This window comes from Jaculus jaculus, chromosome 2 (genome assembly GCF_020740685.1).
Source record: "Jaculus jaculus isolate mJacJac1 chromosome 2, mJacJac1.mat.Y.cur, whole genome shotgun sequence".
Classification (NCBI taxonomy): Eukaryota; Metazoa; Chordata; class Mammalia; order Rodentia; family Dipodidae; genus Jaculus; species Jaculus jaculus.
In genome coordinates, this window is record NC_059103.1 from 178,172,990 (window position 1) to 178,190,066 (window position 17,077).

At 36.5% G+C, this 17,077-nt stretch overlaps 1 protein-coding gene across 2 annotated transcripts in view; it reads right to left on the reverse strand.

The window, feature by feature from the left end:
- The window catches only part of Angpt1 (angiopoietin 1), a 255,848-nt gene that overhangs the window by 69,341 nt on the left and 169,430 nt on the right, over positions 1 to 17,077 (reverse strand). Inside the window, exon 4 of one of the 2 annotated variants that reach the window (XM_045144118.1) lies at positions 7,660 to 7,892. In XM_045144118.1, coding sequence (XP_045000053.1) covers positions 7,660 to 7,892 — 233 coding nt within the window. The remainder of the gene's footprint in view (positions 1 to 7,659; positions 7,893 to 17,077) is intronic. The other variant, XM_045144119.1, reaches the window with a different exon arrangement.

Consider the following 17,077-nt stretch of genomic DNA (forward strand, 5'->3'; position numbering starts at 1 on the left):
AGTCCTTCTGAACTCAAGGGACTTGCAGTTCAAACTATCTCATCCCTTGACTGAATGATTTACTTCTCGAACTCAATAGACACTGCACGGGAGGTAAATTCTTTTCAGATGGCAGAATTATTCAGACACCAGAGCCAAAGGACTCTGTAGCCCTGGGAAGATAGCAGATGCTTGCATTCCCCTTTAAAGAAGGCCAGAGGACTGAAAATAATGATCACATCTCCATACCACTGCAATCAACTGCTGGGAAAGATACGTTAGCTCAAATAATGCAGATCATTTAGAAATTTGTCCTATCGGGCATTATGGTTCTCAGATGTTGTGAAGGATTTTTTTTAAAGTATATCTTCTCTGAGAAGCTCCTCTAATTTGAAACTTGAATATCTTTGTAGGGAACTAAGTAAATAAAAATGTATGACTCCTGGTTTTTACTTTCGATTCCTTTATTTCTCCCTATCCTTTACATGTCTCTACCTAAAACTCTTACCTATCCTCTGACATCCAAGTGTCTTGAATGAGGGGTGATTTCATTTCCTGACACTCAATGTAATTTTATTTTTATATTTTAGGAGACAGAGAGAGAGAGAGAAAATTGGTACATCAGGGCCTCCAGCACCTGCAGTCGAACTCCAGACATGTGTGCCTCCTTGAATGCATGTGAAACCTTGCATGCTTGTATCACCTCATACATCTGGCTTACTTGGGACATTGAGAGTCATACATCAGTCCTTAGACATTGCAGGCAAACACCTTAACTGCTAAGCCATCTCTCCAGCCCTCAATGTAGTTTTTGTTTTGGGCAATTGAGCCATGAAATTAACAAAAACTTGGCCTTTCAAAGGTAATATCTCAGTTCCAAAATCCATTTTTCATTCTTTAAGAAAACATCTGGTTTTCATGTTTACTTGCTGCTGAAAAGACCTCTCCTACGAAACTTTGTTTCCTCCCTAACAGTGAACATTACTGGTTCTACCCTCTGATTCTGTTTTATTTTTATTTCCTCCTTTTTGATTTGCTCTACAAAGAACTCCAAATTTCTTGTCCTCATTTGATTTTGCACTCTTATTATTTTATAAAATGACCTCATAACCTTAGTATGTAAGTTGTCAAATTTCTACTGGTGGAATTGTGGTATATGGGGTTGAGGTGAGTCATTAGAAAAGATGGTCTGTCTCTGATTCTCCAGTGGATCTATGACTCTAAATTGGTTGGAGTCAGTAATTGATATGCACCTTCAGTGATGTTACTGGCTCTCTCTTCTGAAGGCATGATTCTATAGGGCCATTCAGATTTCTCTCCTGAACTCCACATTCCTATTTCTCTTCCTGTCACAATGTGTCCCCCACTTACCTCAATCAATAGATCGAAACTGAAGTCATTATTTTCTCCCTAAAACCTACTTTTACTCAGTAATTTGTATATATATATTTTTTTTTCAGTAGAGCCATTACTAATATTATAGCTCTTTGTGGTACTGCTCTTGTACCCTAGAGTTCTGGAAGCTCTATTTGATTCTATTTCTAGAGAGTAGCTAATTATGGTTGATTCTAAGGTGTTAAGCAAATTTCCCTGTCTTACCTTTCCTTTTGATTCTGTTGGATTTTCCTGTTACTTCTATCCTATGAGAAAGAACACCTGAGGCTGGAAAAGCTCATCAGCTATACTGTGAATTCTCAATATAATACAGTGAGTGATGAGAAGACATAAGGACCAGTTTATGGGTTCAAATCTGTTTGCTCACTGTGTGGTATTTGGAAATTATTTAACTTTCTGGACTTAGTTTATTCTTATCTTTCTTATTAAGATAGTCAAGCACCTGCCTGATGCACAGAGTGGTGTATGCATCTGAAGTTTGTTTGCAGTGGCTAGAGGACCTGGCATGCCTGTTCTCTCTCTCTCTCTCTCTCTCTGTCTGTTTTTCTTCCTTTCTCCCTCTCTCTTAAATAACTATGTAAAAATTAAAAGCAATATTTAGAAAAGACTCAAAATATTGGTAAATGCTAAGAATTTGTTAACATAATAACAAAACCTTACATGTAGGCTCCTTGCGTTCAAGATTTTCAACTTTTCAGTTCTTTCTTCTTAATTGTGACTAAGGGTAGATTTTCTAAAATTCAGATATAGTACTTACCATGTACATTAACAGTAGCATCTCATTTACTTTACCCTAGTCTCCCTAGTTACCTCCATAAGCTTATATGTAATTGTCTCTGTGCCTTGACTCTGATATTTAGCCTGTTGAGTTACATATACCACCTAACCCATGTTTACATGATGTTGAGCAAACATGCATGCTGTGGGTGTTTATTATGTTTGTGGTGGGGGAGGGTTGCTTTGCTGCTCTTCTCATTTCACAGAGTTAATTAACTGCCTTAACTAACCTGTTAAAACTAAAACTAACAAAACTCTTTTTTGAATGAATGGGTAAGTTTATAAATCATGTTTTGGCACAATAGGAGTGTGTTCCAAGCTGATTTGGACAATGAAATAATCTGTCTTTGTCATTGTATGATGGAGTCTAAAGAATGATTTTTATTTATTTTCTATTTTCCTTTTGAATGCCTTGCTATTAACTAAATTCCTTATTGCATTGTCAGATGTTTGCCTCATGTGTTTCCAAGTTATGTGATGATGTCTTAATCACTAGTGTACATAGATGACTACTGTCAGTTTGTGTTAGTCAAACACTAGATTATCTTTGTCAAAAAAAAAAAAAAATTCTAAGCCTTGTCATCCTCAGTGTGAACTATTCAATTATAGCAACAATTGTGAAATGCCAAAAACCATGAAGCAATCTTCTAAGCTTTGGCACTGTGATGACACTACAGACAATATTTCTTTGATGGGTAATGTTTCTAAGAATAAATGCAACCAAGTTTTTGTAGACAAAGCTACACAAAAATAAATGTGCTACTATGAAGCTGTGGTAAATGGATGCAATGAAGTCAGAAATGACTCTCTGCCTAAGACAACTCTCTTGCCTATTTGGAACAAAAGGAACATTCACTGAATCCTATCAGAGGATATGTTAGCTATACTTAAATGTGTCTTTTAGTATCAGATATTTTAGTAGAGAAAGTACAATTAAACTAAAGTACTGCCTGTATGCAAACAGAGATTTATAGATCTTGGACAAAGTGAATATTTCCAGAAAGTACATGTCTTATCAGTATGTCCTAGGAATTCTTTTTATTATGTAACATAAATATATTAGCATATATTTTCAATTCTTTGTTGTGAAAGCATTTAAAGTTCACTCTTTTTTAGCAAATATGAACTAGATAATAGACAAAACCCATATTATTACTATGAACTCATTAAGTAAAAATTATGACCCTATTTTAGTGATCAGTACATTTAGATTAAAAGAAGATGCTGGGCTGGAGAGATGGCTTAGTGGTTAAGCGCTTGCCTGTGAAGTCTAAGGACCCCGGTTCGAGGCTCGGTTCCCCAGGTCCCACGTTAGCCAGATGCACAAGGGGGCGCACGCGTCTGGAGTTCATTTGCAGAGGCTGGAAGCCCTGGTGCGCCCATTCTCTCTCTCTCCCTCTATCTGTCTTTGTCTCTGTGTCTGTTGCTCTCAAATAAATAAATAAAATAAAATAAAATAAAATAAAATAAAATAAAATAAAATAAAATAAAATAAAATAAAATAAAATAAAATAAAAGAAGATGCTTAGATGACTCTCAGTAGTCAGTTAAGGCATTGGCATTCATAAGGAATAGTATTCAGGAATTTTCTGCAGGGGTTTTGCTTATAGTGTGCACTTAATTAATTTGTGTTTAGCTGGACCTTGTCCCTTGGACAAGAAAGAAGAGACTAAAGTTTAGTGAGTAAATTGTGTTCTCAGGACTGTATTCTTCATTTTATTCTGAGAGCTAATTTAATTCTTTTCCTGTCATGGTGAAGTAGACATAATTATACTGACTTTTATAAAGGATGTTTTGACTTCATAAAAGGTCACCAATGACAGAAAAGTTCACTGAAAATGTATTTCCATGAATTGTGTTGCATCAAAAACATAAATCCTTTACAGTCAATCACAGGTTTTTGATTTTTAGCAGTATATCTTGAGTGCTAAATGCTAAACAATTGGACAGTCAATCAAGATGTGTCCACTGTGCAATCGTGACATGACTGTTATGGGGTAGCCAACTCCTCTCTGATGAGACACACTTCCTGGAAAAGGATTCATGTTTGGCACCAAAAACTTAGTCAAAAGCCTGTGGTTAGGGAAGTCATAGGTCCTAGGATGGAAGGTACAACTGTAGATTGGCTAAACTGATACATTGTGCCTATCAAAACCCCCAACTAAATATTTATGTTTATACCTACAGATTAGTGCTGCTCTCAGGTGGTCAAACATCTTTTTGCATTGGGTAGTGATTGCAGCAAAGATTCAGAAGGCATAAAGGGCTGAGAATAAATGACTGCTGAGTTTCCATCCCTAAGTTGAACATCTTTATCACCATATCCACATCACAGAGACCATCACAGCACGGTTATGGGGAACAGAGAGAAGCAAGAGCCAGAGGACTGGGAGGGTTGCTGTGGGAAACCATCTTCAAAATACGACATGACTGTGGCACTTTTGAACCCATAGAAGCTGTGGATAACTGCACACAACCTATACAAGCTTGTGCCTGTCCTGTCATTGTGTCATGGCTGTAGGAGGGGCACATGTGGTCCAACTCCTCCAAGTGTTGGTAATTAATGGCTGCTGAGAGAGCAGGAGACGTTAGTGGTGTGGCCACTGGTGAGCTGCTCATACTCCAGTAAACAAACCCCACCCAGGTTCTTGTAAGCACCCCTGATTAAGCTCTGTGGATAAAAAAATAATAAAAGAAAAGAAAAAGAAAATAAAGGGTTATGAAGATAGATATGGAATTAGCTACAAAAAAGGATTTTAGTGGGAGGGAACAAGTAAAGGGAAGGGGGAAATATCATAAAAGTACTTTATATCCATGTAAAAAGTTGTCAAAGAAGTAAAATAAAAATAGAAAATTTTAAATATTTTGGTTTTTTTTTTTAAATGTTTATTTATTTGAGAGTGACAAACACAGAGAAAGAGAGAGAGAGAGAATGGGTACACCATGGCCTCCGGCCACTGCAAAGGAACTCCAGATACATGTGCCAACTTGTGTTTCTAGCTTACATGGGTCTTGGGGAATCAAGCATCAAACTGGGGTCCTTAGGATTCACAGGTAAGCATTTAACCATAAAGCCATTCTTCAAGCTCCTATTTTTGGTTTTTGATTATGACATAATATGTGACTTATGGCAATATAACATTTTAAAATACATTTTAGAAAAATTGATGTATTAACTATAGTGTATAAATTTTATAAACTTGAATTTATATAAATTTAGAAGTAAAATATTTTAATCTACTGATTTTATATATGATAAATACGTATAATACATTTTTGGCTATAACGTAAAATGGAGAAGGTTGTAACTATCTGCTTTAGAATTAAAACAAAATGAAAATTCACTTCAGCAACTGATATTTAATTTAACATTGTGCTATTTGCATTTAAACTTTAAATTTACAATAACTAAACACTATAATTCAAGTGAAAATATAAATATGAAGAGAATATATATCTTGATAGAAACTTTATTGACACTTACTAGTTATGTGTCTCTTGTGAGTCATAAATTAACCAAGTATTTAGATAGGAAAGTTAACCAAAAGTAAATCAAATAAAGATTAACAAGTAGAAAATAAAATCTATAGCTAAGAGAGCACAGAACCCAATGGGATATCAGGCCATCCTCTTATAAAGCAATAAATCCCTTAGCTAAAACAATATTTATTTTAGAAACACATCATTAAAAGGAAAATATAAATTTTCTGGCTTACAGCATTAGACTATTTCAATTGTTATCATTTTAGTCTTATTTTTTATATTCTATGACATACTATAGAATCTTTATCACATTTTATGTGGATACTCAGGGTAGCATCTATTATACTTGCTATCATAATTATTCAATAAATAAATTGGGAACAGGTATGGCTGTCTGATGTTACATCCAAGCTCTAAATAATGACAGTCACACTCCCTACCTCTAAAAGTTTAAAGACATATTTATTAGACTAATACTTTGGAATGAAGTTAAAATATGATAAGTAGGCAGACATATGAGCTCTGTGAGAATCAACAGAGCTTGACATCGCTGAAATCATGAAAAAACACGACCCAACTCCATGTGCTTTAGTCTCTAGATGATAAGAAAAATGTGTTTTCAATCTTTCCCCAAATATATTCATCTCAATATGAGAATAGATATGTCTCATATTAATACTTAATTTATAAATACTCATGAGCTCTATTAAAATTCTCTGGCAAAATTCTACCATGCTTTTCTTCCAGTGCAGTCTAGCACAGGGTTTTGGCAGGCTCTGTCTGATTAGCAGGTTTTTTCCTTCCCAATCACATTACTGAGCACACCCAAATGGAGCTCTCGGGACTCACTGTTTAAAGCATGTACTTTACAAAATATTTCAAAGGCTTGTTTAGACTATCTAAAGGAGATATAATGTAAGGTAATGGAGTGTAACAGAGAAATGTGAAATGTCTTTAAAACAAGATCACTTACCATAAAGTTATCATGTATATTCCTATCTATATGAAGGACTATGAGATTGAGCTAATTTTTCATGTAGCTCAAGTCCAGTCCACTATTAATTGAAGGGATCTCCATATGTGTATGTTGCATACACACACTGAACCGTGACTTGAGTGGTCACATAAGCCACAGCTCAATGACTGCAATCACTTTCAGATGGAAGTGTATTTTCATTCACTCAGCTCCATTTACATTTACATCTTCACTCACAGGAAGGCTGATTACAGAGAAAAACTGCACAGAATGACCTGAAACTGCAATCTTTGAAGCCTTGAATTTAGGCTTGGCATGGGGGGGGGTTGTCATCTGGGCTTTAAGAAGCCATGTGCACAGAGGCATTTCTTCAGGACTGGTTGTGTGAATAGCTAGAGAGGGATATCTTCTCAAGAGATACAAGTTGGCAGATATATGGTAATATGTTATATATTCTAAAGACATTTCAAAAGAAATGTGCCTTAACATCTTTGTTAAGTATGTGCATGGGACCAAGAATGAGGGATCTTAGTAAACAGTTTTAATAATAATTATGTACCCTCAATCATCATAATTATTGGGAACTGACTATAGTCACCTTTTTGCCTATAAACAAAAACATCATATCTCTCCTGACAGGAAATGGGTAAGATTAATTTTAAAATAGGAATCCAACTGAAACTTTCCCCAGAATTCTGCACTAATTTTTATCATTGCCTAGTTTAAGTCCTATATCTTCAAGTATGCAATATCATAATATCAAATGCATATCCATCATAGTATAATTGATTTTATCATGACAGAAGACACCAAGAATGGAAGAAAATATTAGAAAGTTCTTTGAGAAAGGTAATATAGATTCACAAGTTCAACCTTATACTTCACAACATGAAAATTGGCAGCAAAACCTAATCAAAGTTTAGAGAATAAAGCCTATCTGTTGTTTGTACATCACAATCAGTGCAATGGAGGAGGAAGATGTCTTCGACCTTTACTTGCCTGAACAGCAATAAACATCTGCAAAACCCAAGTGAAGAAGAACATCTTACCACCTTCTTTGGTGCACAAGTTGACAAGGTTGTGGACTGTGTCCATGAGCTCCAATTGCTGCTTCTGAAGGACGCTATTGTTGGTGGTGGCTCTGTTTAGCTGCTTCTCCAACTCTTGGATTATAATTGTTTGACGAGTCACCAAGCCTTGAAGATTCTCTTTCTCCTCCTTTAAGGTATCCAACTCCTCCTTGTGCTTGCCCTCCATGTCTAAGAGCTTATGTTCTAATAAACTACAAAGGAGTGAAAATGAGACAAATCTTAAAACGCTTTAGAAAAAAAACAAAACAAAACAATACCATCATTCAACTATTTCCTGAGAGTAAGACTAGAAATTTTAATTAAGGGCCCAAGGAGAGATAGTTGGGTTAGTAAAGTGCTTGTCAAACAAGCATGAGGTCAGATCCTCAGCGCCTGTGTAGACATGGTGGCACATGCCTATAATCCCAGTGCTGTGAACACAAAGACAGGAGGATACACAGGGCTCACTAGCTAGGTAGTTTATCCAACCAGATGATCTTCAGGTCACTGATAGACACTCTATCAAAGCATAAGGAAGAGAGTGATTTAGGAACACAGCTGTCAATCTCTAGCATTTACACACACATGCATATACATTCTCTACCACACATATGCTCCAAACACATACAAACATATAGACACACATATGCAACACACACATAAAAGAAATTTAAATTATGCATCTCATTGTGAAGATATTTTTTAGATGCTATGCATTCTATATAGAAGCTGGAGAGATTTCTCAGTGGTTAAAGGCACTTGCTTCAAAATTCTGATGGTTCTGGTTTGAATCCCCAGTAACCATGTAAAGCCAGATGTACAATGTGGCACATGCATCTTGAGTTCATTTGCAGGGTCAGGATGTCCTCATGTACCTGTACTTACTCTGTCTTTCTCTTTGTATCTCTCTCAAATAAATAAAAATATTTAAAAGAGAATATGTATAGTTTCAAAGGATGCCATTGAAGAAGTATTAAGCTATTGTCAAAATATTTGCTTACTAAATATGCTTCTTTTCCTTGATCATATCCTATTCTAAGGGCAGCTGATTAAGACTGAGATAATTATAACCAGAAGACGCTGTAGTCAAATGTTCACTGAGGAAATGAGGCCAATAAGGAACAGGTAGCATGATTCAAAAACAATGAAGAATATATAGGAATTGCTTTTTTAAAAAAAATTTTGGACTATGAAAGCATTCACCTTGATTAGATTCCACAGTAACCCCATGGGATCAAAGAAGAGTATATCTATATACAAACTATAGGACTAGAAAGTATCCCACAGACCTCTGTATTCTGTGTCATTGCCACTAGCTTAATTTACTTCTCAATCTGAGCTTCAACATGAGGCTTAAAACAATCATAGGTTTTGAAATCACTCCCTGGATGGTTCAGGAAAGGGAATCTCTCATACGTGAGTAGCATGATCTAATGAAGAGACATGGGATGCTTTGCTGAGACTGATGCAGTCTTAAGCATCTATTTCTCTAAGACCTCTTTAAATGATACTCCCTTTGCATATTGTACATGAAAAGTGACAGAGGGTGCAGAAGCACTTCTGGATCCTAGCAACTGACTTGAAATAAAATGCATTTACACTTTATAGAGTGTCTAATATACTAGTATTCTTCAGGGAAAATGCTTACTCAGTTTTCTTAGTTCGATTTTCAGAAGATTCTAGCATTGCTCGGTTTACAAGGTGCTATTCAAATGCAACACACCAGAATGGGCACTTAATTTACCTTGGAGAAAGAAATATAGCACTGAATCATTCCTGTAAGTGTTCAAGGAGAAGACACTAGGGAGTGCTTTAAATTTAATACTTAAATTATATAATATAGTGTGTTTGAAGACTCAAACTTTCCAAGTCCAGACATAAGTGACAAGCTGTAATGTCTGATTGTCTTTCACACAGATGGAGTATTGTGGCAAGGACTGGCCCATGGACATCCCAGGTCTTTGGAAACAAATCTGTCCTCCAAAGGAGATGGGACTCAGCAGATGGCAAATCAGCTTCTAGGAAGCCAGACCTAAATGTAGGACTTGACTAATTAATAGCACTTTGGATAATGTGCCAAAATTCACATATGAAGGGTTCATGTTTATACCCACTAAGGGAAGTCATGCTTCTCTTTTGAATTGCCTTCATTCTACTGGATGCCAATGGAGAAAGGAACACTGCCCTGGGTTGTTCATCCAAAAAAGAAAAAAAAAAAAAAACTGATTTGGATACATACTGGAAATCATGATTTGGAGAAATTGTGATTGTCACTTATATTTAAAAAACACTTTTTGAAAAGTTATAAAAAATCTTATATGAGGAAATCAGAGAAGGATGAAAGAAAATATCTCTTGGGGATAAGTGTGATTCATGTTTTATTATTCTCTTCTGTGCCAGTAACATTACTATTATAGAAATTCATAGTCAATAAAAAAATATATAGAAAACCAATTTCTCTTTTCTCTATTGATTTAAAATGTTATACCACTCTGGTCAAGTAATGACTGGACTGGTTGTGAATAGTAGAGAATGTTTCCTCTCTATCTATTGATGTTTGGCTTTTGATCTGAGAATTAACTACAATTGATGCTTCAGCTCATTCTCTGTTAACTTTTTAATTATGTTTATTTATATTCCTGGAGTACTGATAAGTTACAAGATTCCCATCATTTAGAATCATTAATTTATAAGAAAGTTGTCTTTCAAACTCACAGGAGTTATAGTATACTACCAGGAAAAGTTTGCATTAACTGCTAAAATAATGTTCATGTATAGTTCAAAATTTGGAATATATACAGTCATATGATACTGAATAAAACTCCAAATACACATTTCTGTCCCAGAAGTAAAATCAGAATTGCCCTCCAGCTTTTGTAATTAGTAGGCAATATCAAGTTTTAGTTATAACATATATTTGTAAGTTTCTAAGTGCCAATAGTTATGCAAAATATAAAATGACAGGATTCCTATCCTAAGGATTTATTTTTAGACTGAAATCCTCAAATAAAACCCCACAAGCAAGAAGCAACTTCTGTTTCAGACATAATATGTTTTTCAGATTTTTGCATCAATAGTTTTTCCACTTTCTAGTTTTGACATATGAGTTGTTCAGGAAAAGCATGTATACTTAGAGGTAGCCACTACCTAGGATATCACTAAAGGAGGCAGGTTTGTTTGTTTTGTTTCTCAGTCCAATTTGGACACAGCTGAGACTGGAAAGTTGATCAAAGAAAATTTGGAGCCAAAGGAAACAGTTCTGGATACTATCCTGTGGAAGACAAGACTTACTTTCTCTGCTCAAAAGGAATATACATTAGCATGTTGGAAAGAACATTAATTTTCCTAGCTGACTAAATGACCCCTAATGCACCAAGATTTCCAGGTGTAAAAAGGTATCATACATGCATAAACTTGTGGGATATCGTGTATACTTTATTTATTTAATGAATTGGTTTATGGTCTTGTGGTGAATCACACATCTTACAAAGTAATCCTCTCCTTCCCTCCCCCATTTTTGTTTCCTATAATGCCCTGGGACAGGAAATCTTGTATCTGACAGTCAGAGACACATTGAAGTGTGGGTTTATGAAAGATTAAGCAAGGCATTTCCTAATTTTTTTCCTCAAGGAATTTAAAAAGGGATGTATAGCCTGCCTCATTAGAAGAGAGATGCTTGGAAAATGAATAAGGGGTCTGTCATCATGGATGTCAGAATCCACTCTGCTTTGGGCATCTTTCTTTCTTTTGGGCATCTTTCTTTGGGATTTGGTACCCAAAGCAGTATGGTGATAACTGCAAGGAAACTGGAGTGTTGTCACATGGAATGGTCATGGTCTCCCAAATGGCAGGTCTTACCAAGAAGTTATCTCATAGTCATTTTCCCACCTCATTTCTGTATTCAGATCTCTCTTAATAGCTCTGCTCAGTGTCTACCCGCTTTATTCATTAATCTCTCATATTAATGATAATCTCTTAGACTTCTTTGCAGAGCTCATCTCCTTCTGAACCTTCTGTGTCCTGCCAATGCACACATCCCTGTTTCATCTTTTTCTTCATGCTTGACTTCCAAAAGACTATTTCCACCTCTCTGATTCTTTGCGCCCATTGTCTGTTATCCACATTGTTAGTGAGTCTTTCCTCCTTGTTACTTCTAAAATTGTGAGTCAAACTTTACTTACCAAAAAGTGTAAACACTGCCTTAAGTTATCACATCCTTGAAATATGCCATCATAGTTGTACAAAATTTAAAGAAAATATTTATCTCCTTTAATCCATAGAGCAAAATCATTAATACAAATTGAACTGATGTTATAAGCATAAGTAGTGATTTAAATCTCTTGTCTAAAAACTTACAGATATGGTCAAAATTGGGATTTTACAAAGCATCCTTTCTAACTTTTTAGACTAGAAACCTACCCAGGACAACCATGTAAATGAGCATTATATTCAGACCTCATCTTCCCAGTGTGGTAATGTGCAGCCTCTCATCTGTTGCCACCAGCAGAAAATCCATCACCCTAAATGTCTCACTTTTTACTATTCTCTCTCTGATCATTTTGAGAACTTGAGGATTATGCTATTTGAACTTATCCATCTTTCCTATATGAAATAATTAGTTTTCTTTATTGAGCAGTCTTTGAAGTCAGAACTTAGTTTTTTTCTCAATTATAACCATGGCTTAACATATCTGCTATAAAATTTAATTTTCTTATTCAATATGTTGATTGTAGTCCATCTCACCCATGGTTATTTTTATTGAGTCCTTATCATTTCTCCTAATCAAGGAGTGGACCCTCAACTCAGCACAGAGACATTTATATTTAGAAGTTGAGTACAGCACATTGAAGCGGCAATATTGCAAAGTTAGACAAAGCTGTCAGGTTCCCCTAATGACCATATTCAGCGATGAGCTCATGTGAAGCACAAATGCAGAGCACAAAACTGGATGCTGACCCCAAATTTCAGTGTAGTTTACATACATTCAATTCCTTCAGGTTCTGTTAAGCTAAATGAGTTCTAGTGCTAAGTTTTTAGAAATCTATATTAAACAGTTTTTAAAAAATTTTTTTAATTTTTATTTAACAAGAGAGGGAGAGAAAGAGAGAGAGAGAGAGAGAGAGAGAGAGAAAGAGAGAGAGAGAGAGAGGCGCAGATGTAAAGAGAATAGGCATATAGCCATGCCAGAGCCTGTAGCTACTGCAAACAAAGTCCAGATGCATGTATTACCTTGTGCATCTGGCTTATGTGGGTACTGGGTAATTGAACCTGGGTACTTGGGATTCACAGCAAGGGCCTTAACCACTAAGTCATCACTCCAGCCCTTAAACAGTTTTTATTGGAATGCCTGTTTTTAGAGATTAGTGCCCCATGGAACAACAATTTATGAGTCTGTACATTAAATCTATACAAATTGAGCTGGAAATCCCAGTATCAGAGTTTCTCACAGGATTTGTAGTACTTCCTGTTTCCCATCTTTCTGGAAGCACTTTGAGAAGAGACATGCATAGAATTTTGGCACTTAACTTCTACTTTGAGGCCGAGGTGCACTTTAATGAAGAATAAAATAAACAAACTAATCTAGGTCCCAAACTTCAGAAATGGTTCATAATGACTGTGCAAAAGCTGTACTCGAAATTTTGGGTTGTTTCCCTCCTGTGCTTTGCACATTTTTTTTTTTTCCTATTCTGGAGCATCTGTCATTGGAAATATTTTAAATCATTGAACACATCTTGAAACTTTCACACAAAAAGCTCTTCCTTTCAAATTGGTTCCCACAATAGAATTCTTAACATAGCAGCCAGTGGATGGATAGTGGTGAGAGTTGCCTACAATCTGTGTGTATAAATATAGCTCTTTAATCAAGGAGGATGCTATTGAAAATGTAGAAATCTTTTCATTTGTATCTGTCTGTGATTATTTGAAAATGTTTTAATTTTTTCATTATTTTTATATGGCAGTGTCAACATATGCTGCAAATATGGTGTGCAAAAGTTGATTCCCCAGCCTCAGGTTAAATTTACACGTCAGGATTCTACTTTAACTATTCAATTCCCTTTTAAAATCTGAAGTCAAATTTATTTGATAATTCAAATTTAGGGCAATATAGATGCTATTGTTATTAATCAATAAACTTAAAAACTTGTAGTAAATAACAATAAAGTTTACATATTGTAGAAGCTAGAAATAAGGCATAAAAATAGATTGATGCATCTAGTGACATAGAATGGCAATACATCTATTTAAAGACACGTTAAGGGCTGTAGATATGGCTTAGCAGTTATGGTGCTGGCCTGCAAAAGCTAGGGACCCAGGTTCAATTCCCCACTATGCACATAAGCCAGGTATACGAGGTGGCTCATGCTTCTGTAGTTCATTTGCAGTGGCTGGAGTCCCTGGAAAAACATTCTCTCTCTTGCTCTTTCTCCTGTAAATAAATAAATAAAATAACATTTCCAAAAGGTAGACTATGAACAAATGATTAGAGAAAATATACCCTATGTATGACAAAATTTGAATACCAGAAAGGGCTGTGAACTTGTAAATAAAGGTAAATATTACAATAAAAATGAAAAGCAAAAGAAGAGGCCATGCACAGGTGAGCGTATCAGAGAACGTGTGCACCCTAAGCAGATAGGTGTCATGGTTTGAGGCAATTGGAAAACCCGTGAATGCTTGAACTTTTAACAAACATGCAAAAATATTGTAATTTCAAATTATACAATCATTTATACAACAGTGATTATAAAACTGGTAGAGTTGTACACACATGAAATTCCAACACTCAGGAAACTGAGGAAGGAGGGTAGCTGCAAGTTCAAGGCCAGTTTGGACTACATGGTAAGAGTTCATCTTGATAAAATGAAATTAGAGCAGTTATGCCAATCTCAAATTATAGTGTATCATAAAATTTGTTGTTATTCATTCTTGTTCTTTTTAAATATAAACGGCATGCTTCTATAAAAATGCAGTCCTTTAATGTCAATTGTCAACAAAATCTAGAATCACCTATGAGTAATTATCTAGATTAGATTAGCCTCTGGGCAAGTTTATGAGGGATTATCCTCATTAGGTTAATTGATGTGGAAAGACTCACCCTAACTTTGGGCAATACTATTCAATGAATTATCTTAGACTCTATCAAAAGAAGAGATCTGTCTGAGAATCACTCTCTGTGGACTAAATGGGACCAGATCTGCTTCAAGCTCCTAATGTAATGCTTTCCTTTCATGATGTTCTGCGATCTGGAACTGTAAACTGAGGTAATAATTGAATTGCTTCCTGTGAGGCATTTGGTCAAAGCAATCAGAAAAGTAACTGTTATAGAAAATTGGTACCAAGGCTGGATGTGTTGGCACACACTTTTAATCCCATCATTTAGGAGTCAGAGGTAGGAAGACTGCTGGATTATTTTATTTATTTTTATTTTAGCAAGAGAGGGAGAGAGAAAGAAAGAACGAGAGAGAGAGGCAGATGTAAAGAGAATGGGCATGCCAGGGCCTCTAGCCACTGTTCTAGCCCACCAAATTCCGGGTCAGCCTGGGCCAGAGCAAGACCCTACCTCAAAATATATATAAATAAACAAAAAATGGGTACTAAAAAGTGGAAGCTGTGCTGTATTAAACCTGACTATATGGTTTGGATGCCTTTGGAATTGGTTTCCAGGAGGAATGTGGAAGAGTTTGGACATTTGGGTAGAAAAGCCCTTGAATGCTGCAAGCAGAGCTTAATGGGACATTATAGTGGGAGTTTCAAAGACAAGAATGCTGAGAGAAACAGAAACAATGGAGGCCTGGCTCCCTGTTTCAGAGAAAAATAAGGACTCTACAAGGAACTGGGCCAGAGGCAATTCATGTTACATGTTGTCAAAGAAACTGGCTTCATTGTGCCTGTGTCCTGAGAACTTAAAGGAAATGGACTGATTTGTTTGGCAGAGGAAATCTAAAATTATGACAATATTCAGGCTAATGCTAGAAAGCAGATGCAGTTTTTAATCAGCACATTGAAGAAATCCACCCTTATCTCCTCTTGGGCAACAGAAAAGGTGTTCTGAGGACAAAACTGCACCCATTGGAGGCTTCATCTTGTGAAATCCCAAGTTTAACTGAAGAAAGAAAACCTAAGCTGAGGACATTCTCTGACGAGATATAACTGCCTAAGAACGTGTCTCTGAAAGGTCAGCCTTGAAGGCAGACAGAAGCCTCTCAAGCTGCGGCTCGGTGGGCCAGACTTCATCCCAGGCTGACAACGGAGCATGGCAGCATTGGCTGCGTGGCAACAGCTTTGAGGCAGTGAAGATGCACAATGAGAGGACCAGGGAGCATCTCTCCATGAATCCAGGGCTCTGGGACCAGGTGATGCGTGGCAGGGTTAGAATGACTGCAGAGACCCTGGCATGATGCCATGAAGCGGAAGTGTAAGTTGCTTCGGAGAGCCTAGGATGTTGGTGATGCAGGAACCTTAAACTGTCTGCTGATGAAAACTGATGAGGCACAGCTGGATATGTGGAGCTCGTCAAGCCATTTGGAGCCCAGATGATACCATGATGAGGCCAGATATGCAGCTGCAAGATTTGGAGTTTGCCCTGCTGGGTTTCAGTTTTGCTTTGCTCTGATCATTCTTTGCTAAACCCCACTCTTCCCTTTTGTATTGGGAATGTTTACTTTGTACCGATGATACATATTGGAAACATGTAACTTTTTGTTTTTTTTTCCTATCCTAGACTGACCTGAAAATTACTGTATAATCTCAGGCTGGCTTCAAACTCACCGCAATCTTCTTACCTCTGCCTCTGCAGTACTAGGGTTAAAGACGTGTGCCACCATGCCTGGTGTAACTCACTATCTGATGTTCGTGGTTAAGAGTTTGCCTGAGTCTCAAAAGAGTCTCTGCATACAATATAAACACTGTTGGGACTGTTAAAGACTATCAGGGTTTTTGAAGATGGACTGAATGAATGAATTTTGCATAATGAGATTTCCATAACCTATGGACACAAAAGGTAGAAGGTTATGATTTAGCATGTGGTATGTTTGGGTGTTAAGATGACAGGGCATGGCCTTGTCATGATTAGAACAGTTCTCAACTTGAGAGGATTTAGAGACTTACCTGTGAGAAATTGCCCAGATATGGCTAGCCTCCGGGCATACCTATGTGAGATTATCTTGATTAGGTTAATTGAGGAAGGAAGACTCAACATTGTGGAAAACAACCCATAAGCTAGAGTCACTGGATATACAAAAAGGAGAAAGTGGACCAAACACTAACATCCACCACTCTGCTCTGATTGCTTGCTCACTGCTGACTGAGTGTGGCCAGCTGCCTCAAACTCCTGGCACCATGCCTTTACTACCATGATGGGCTATAGCCATGAACTACAAGGCAAATAAACCTTTTC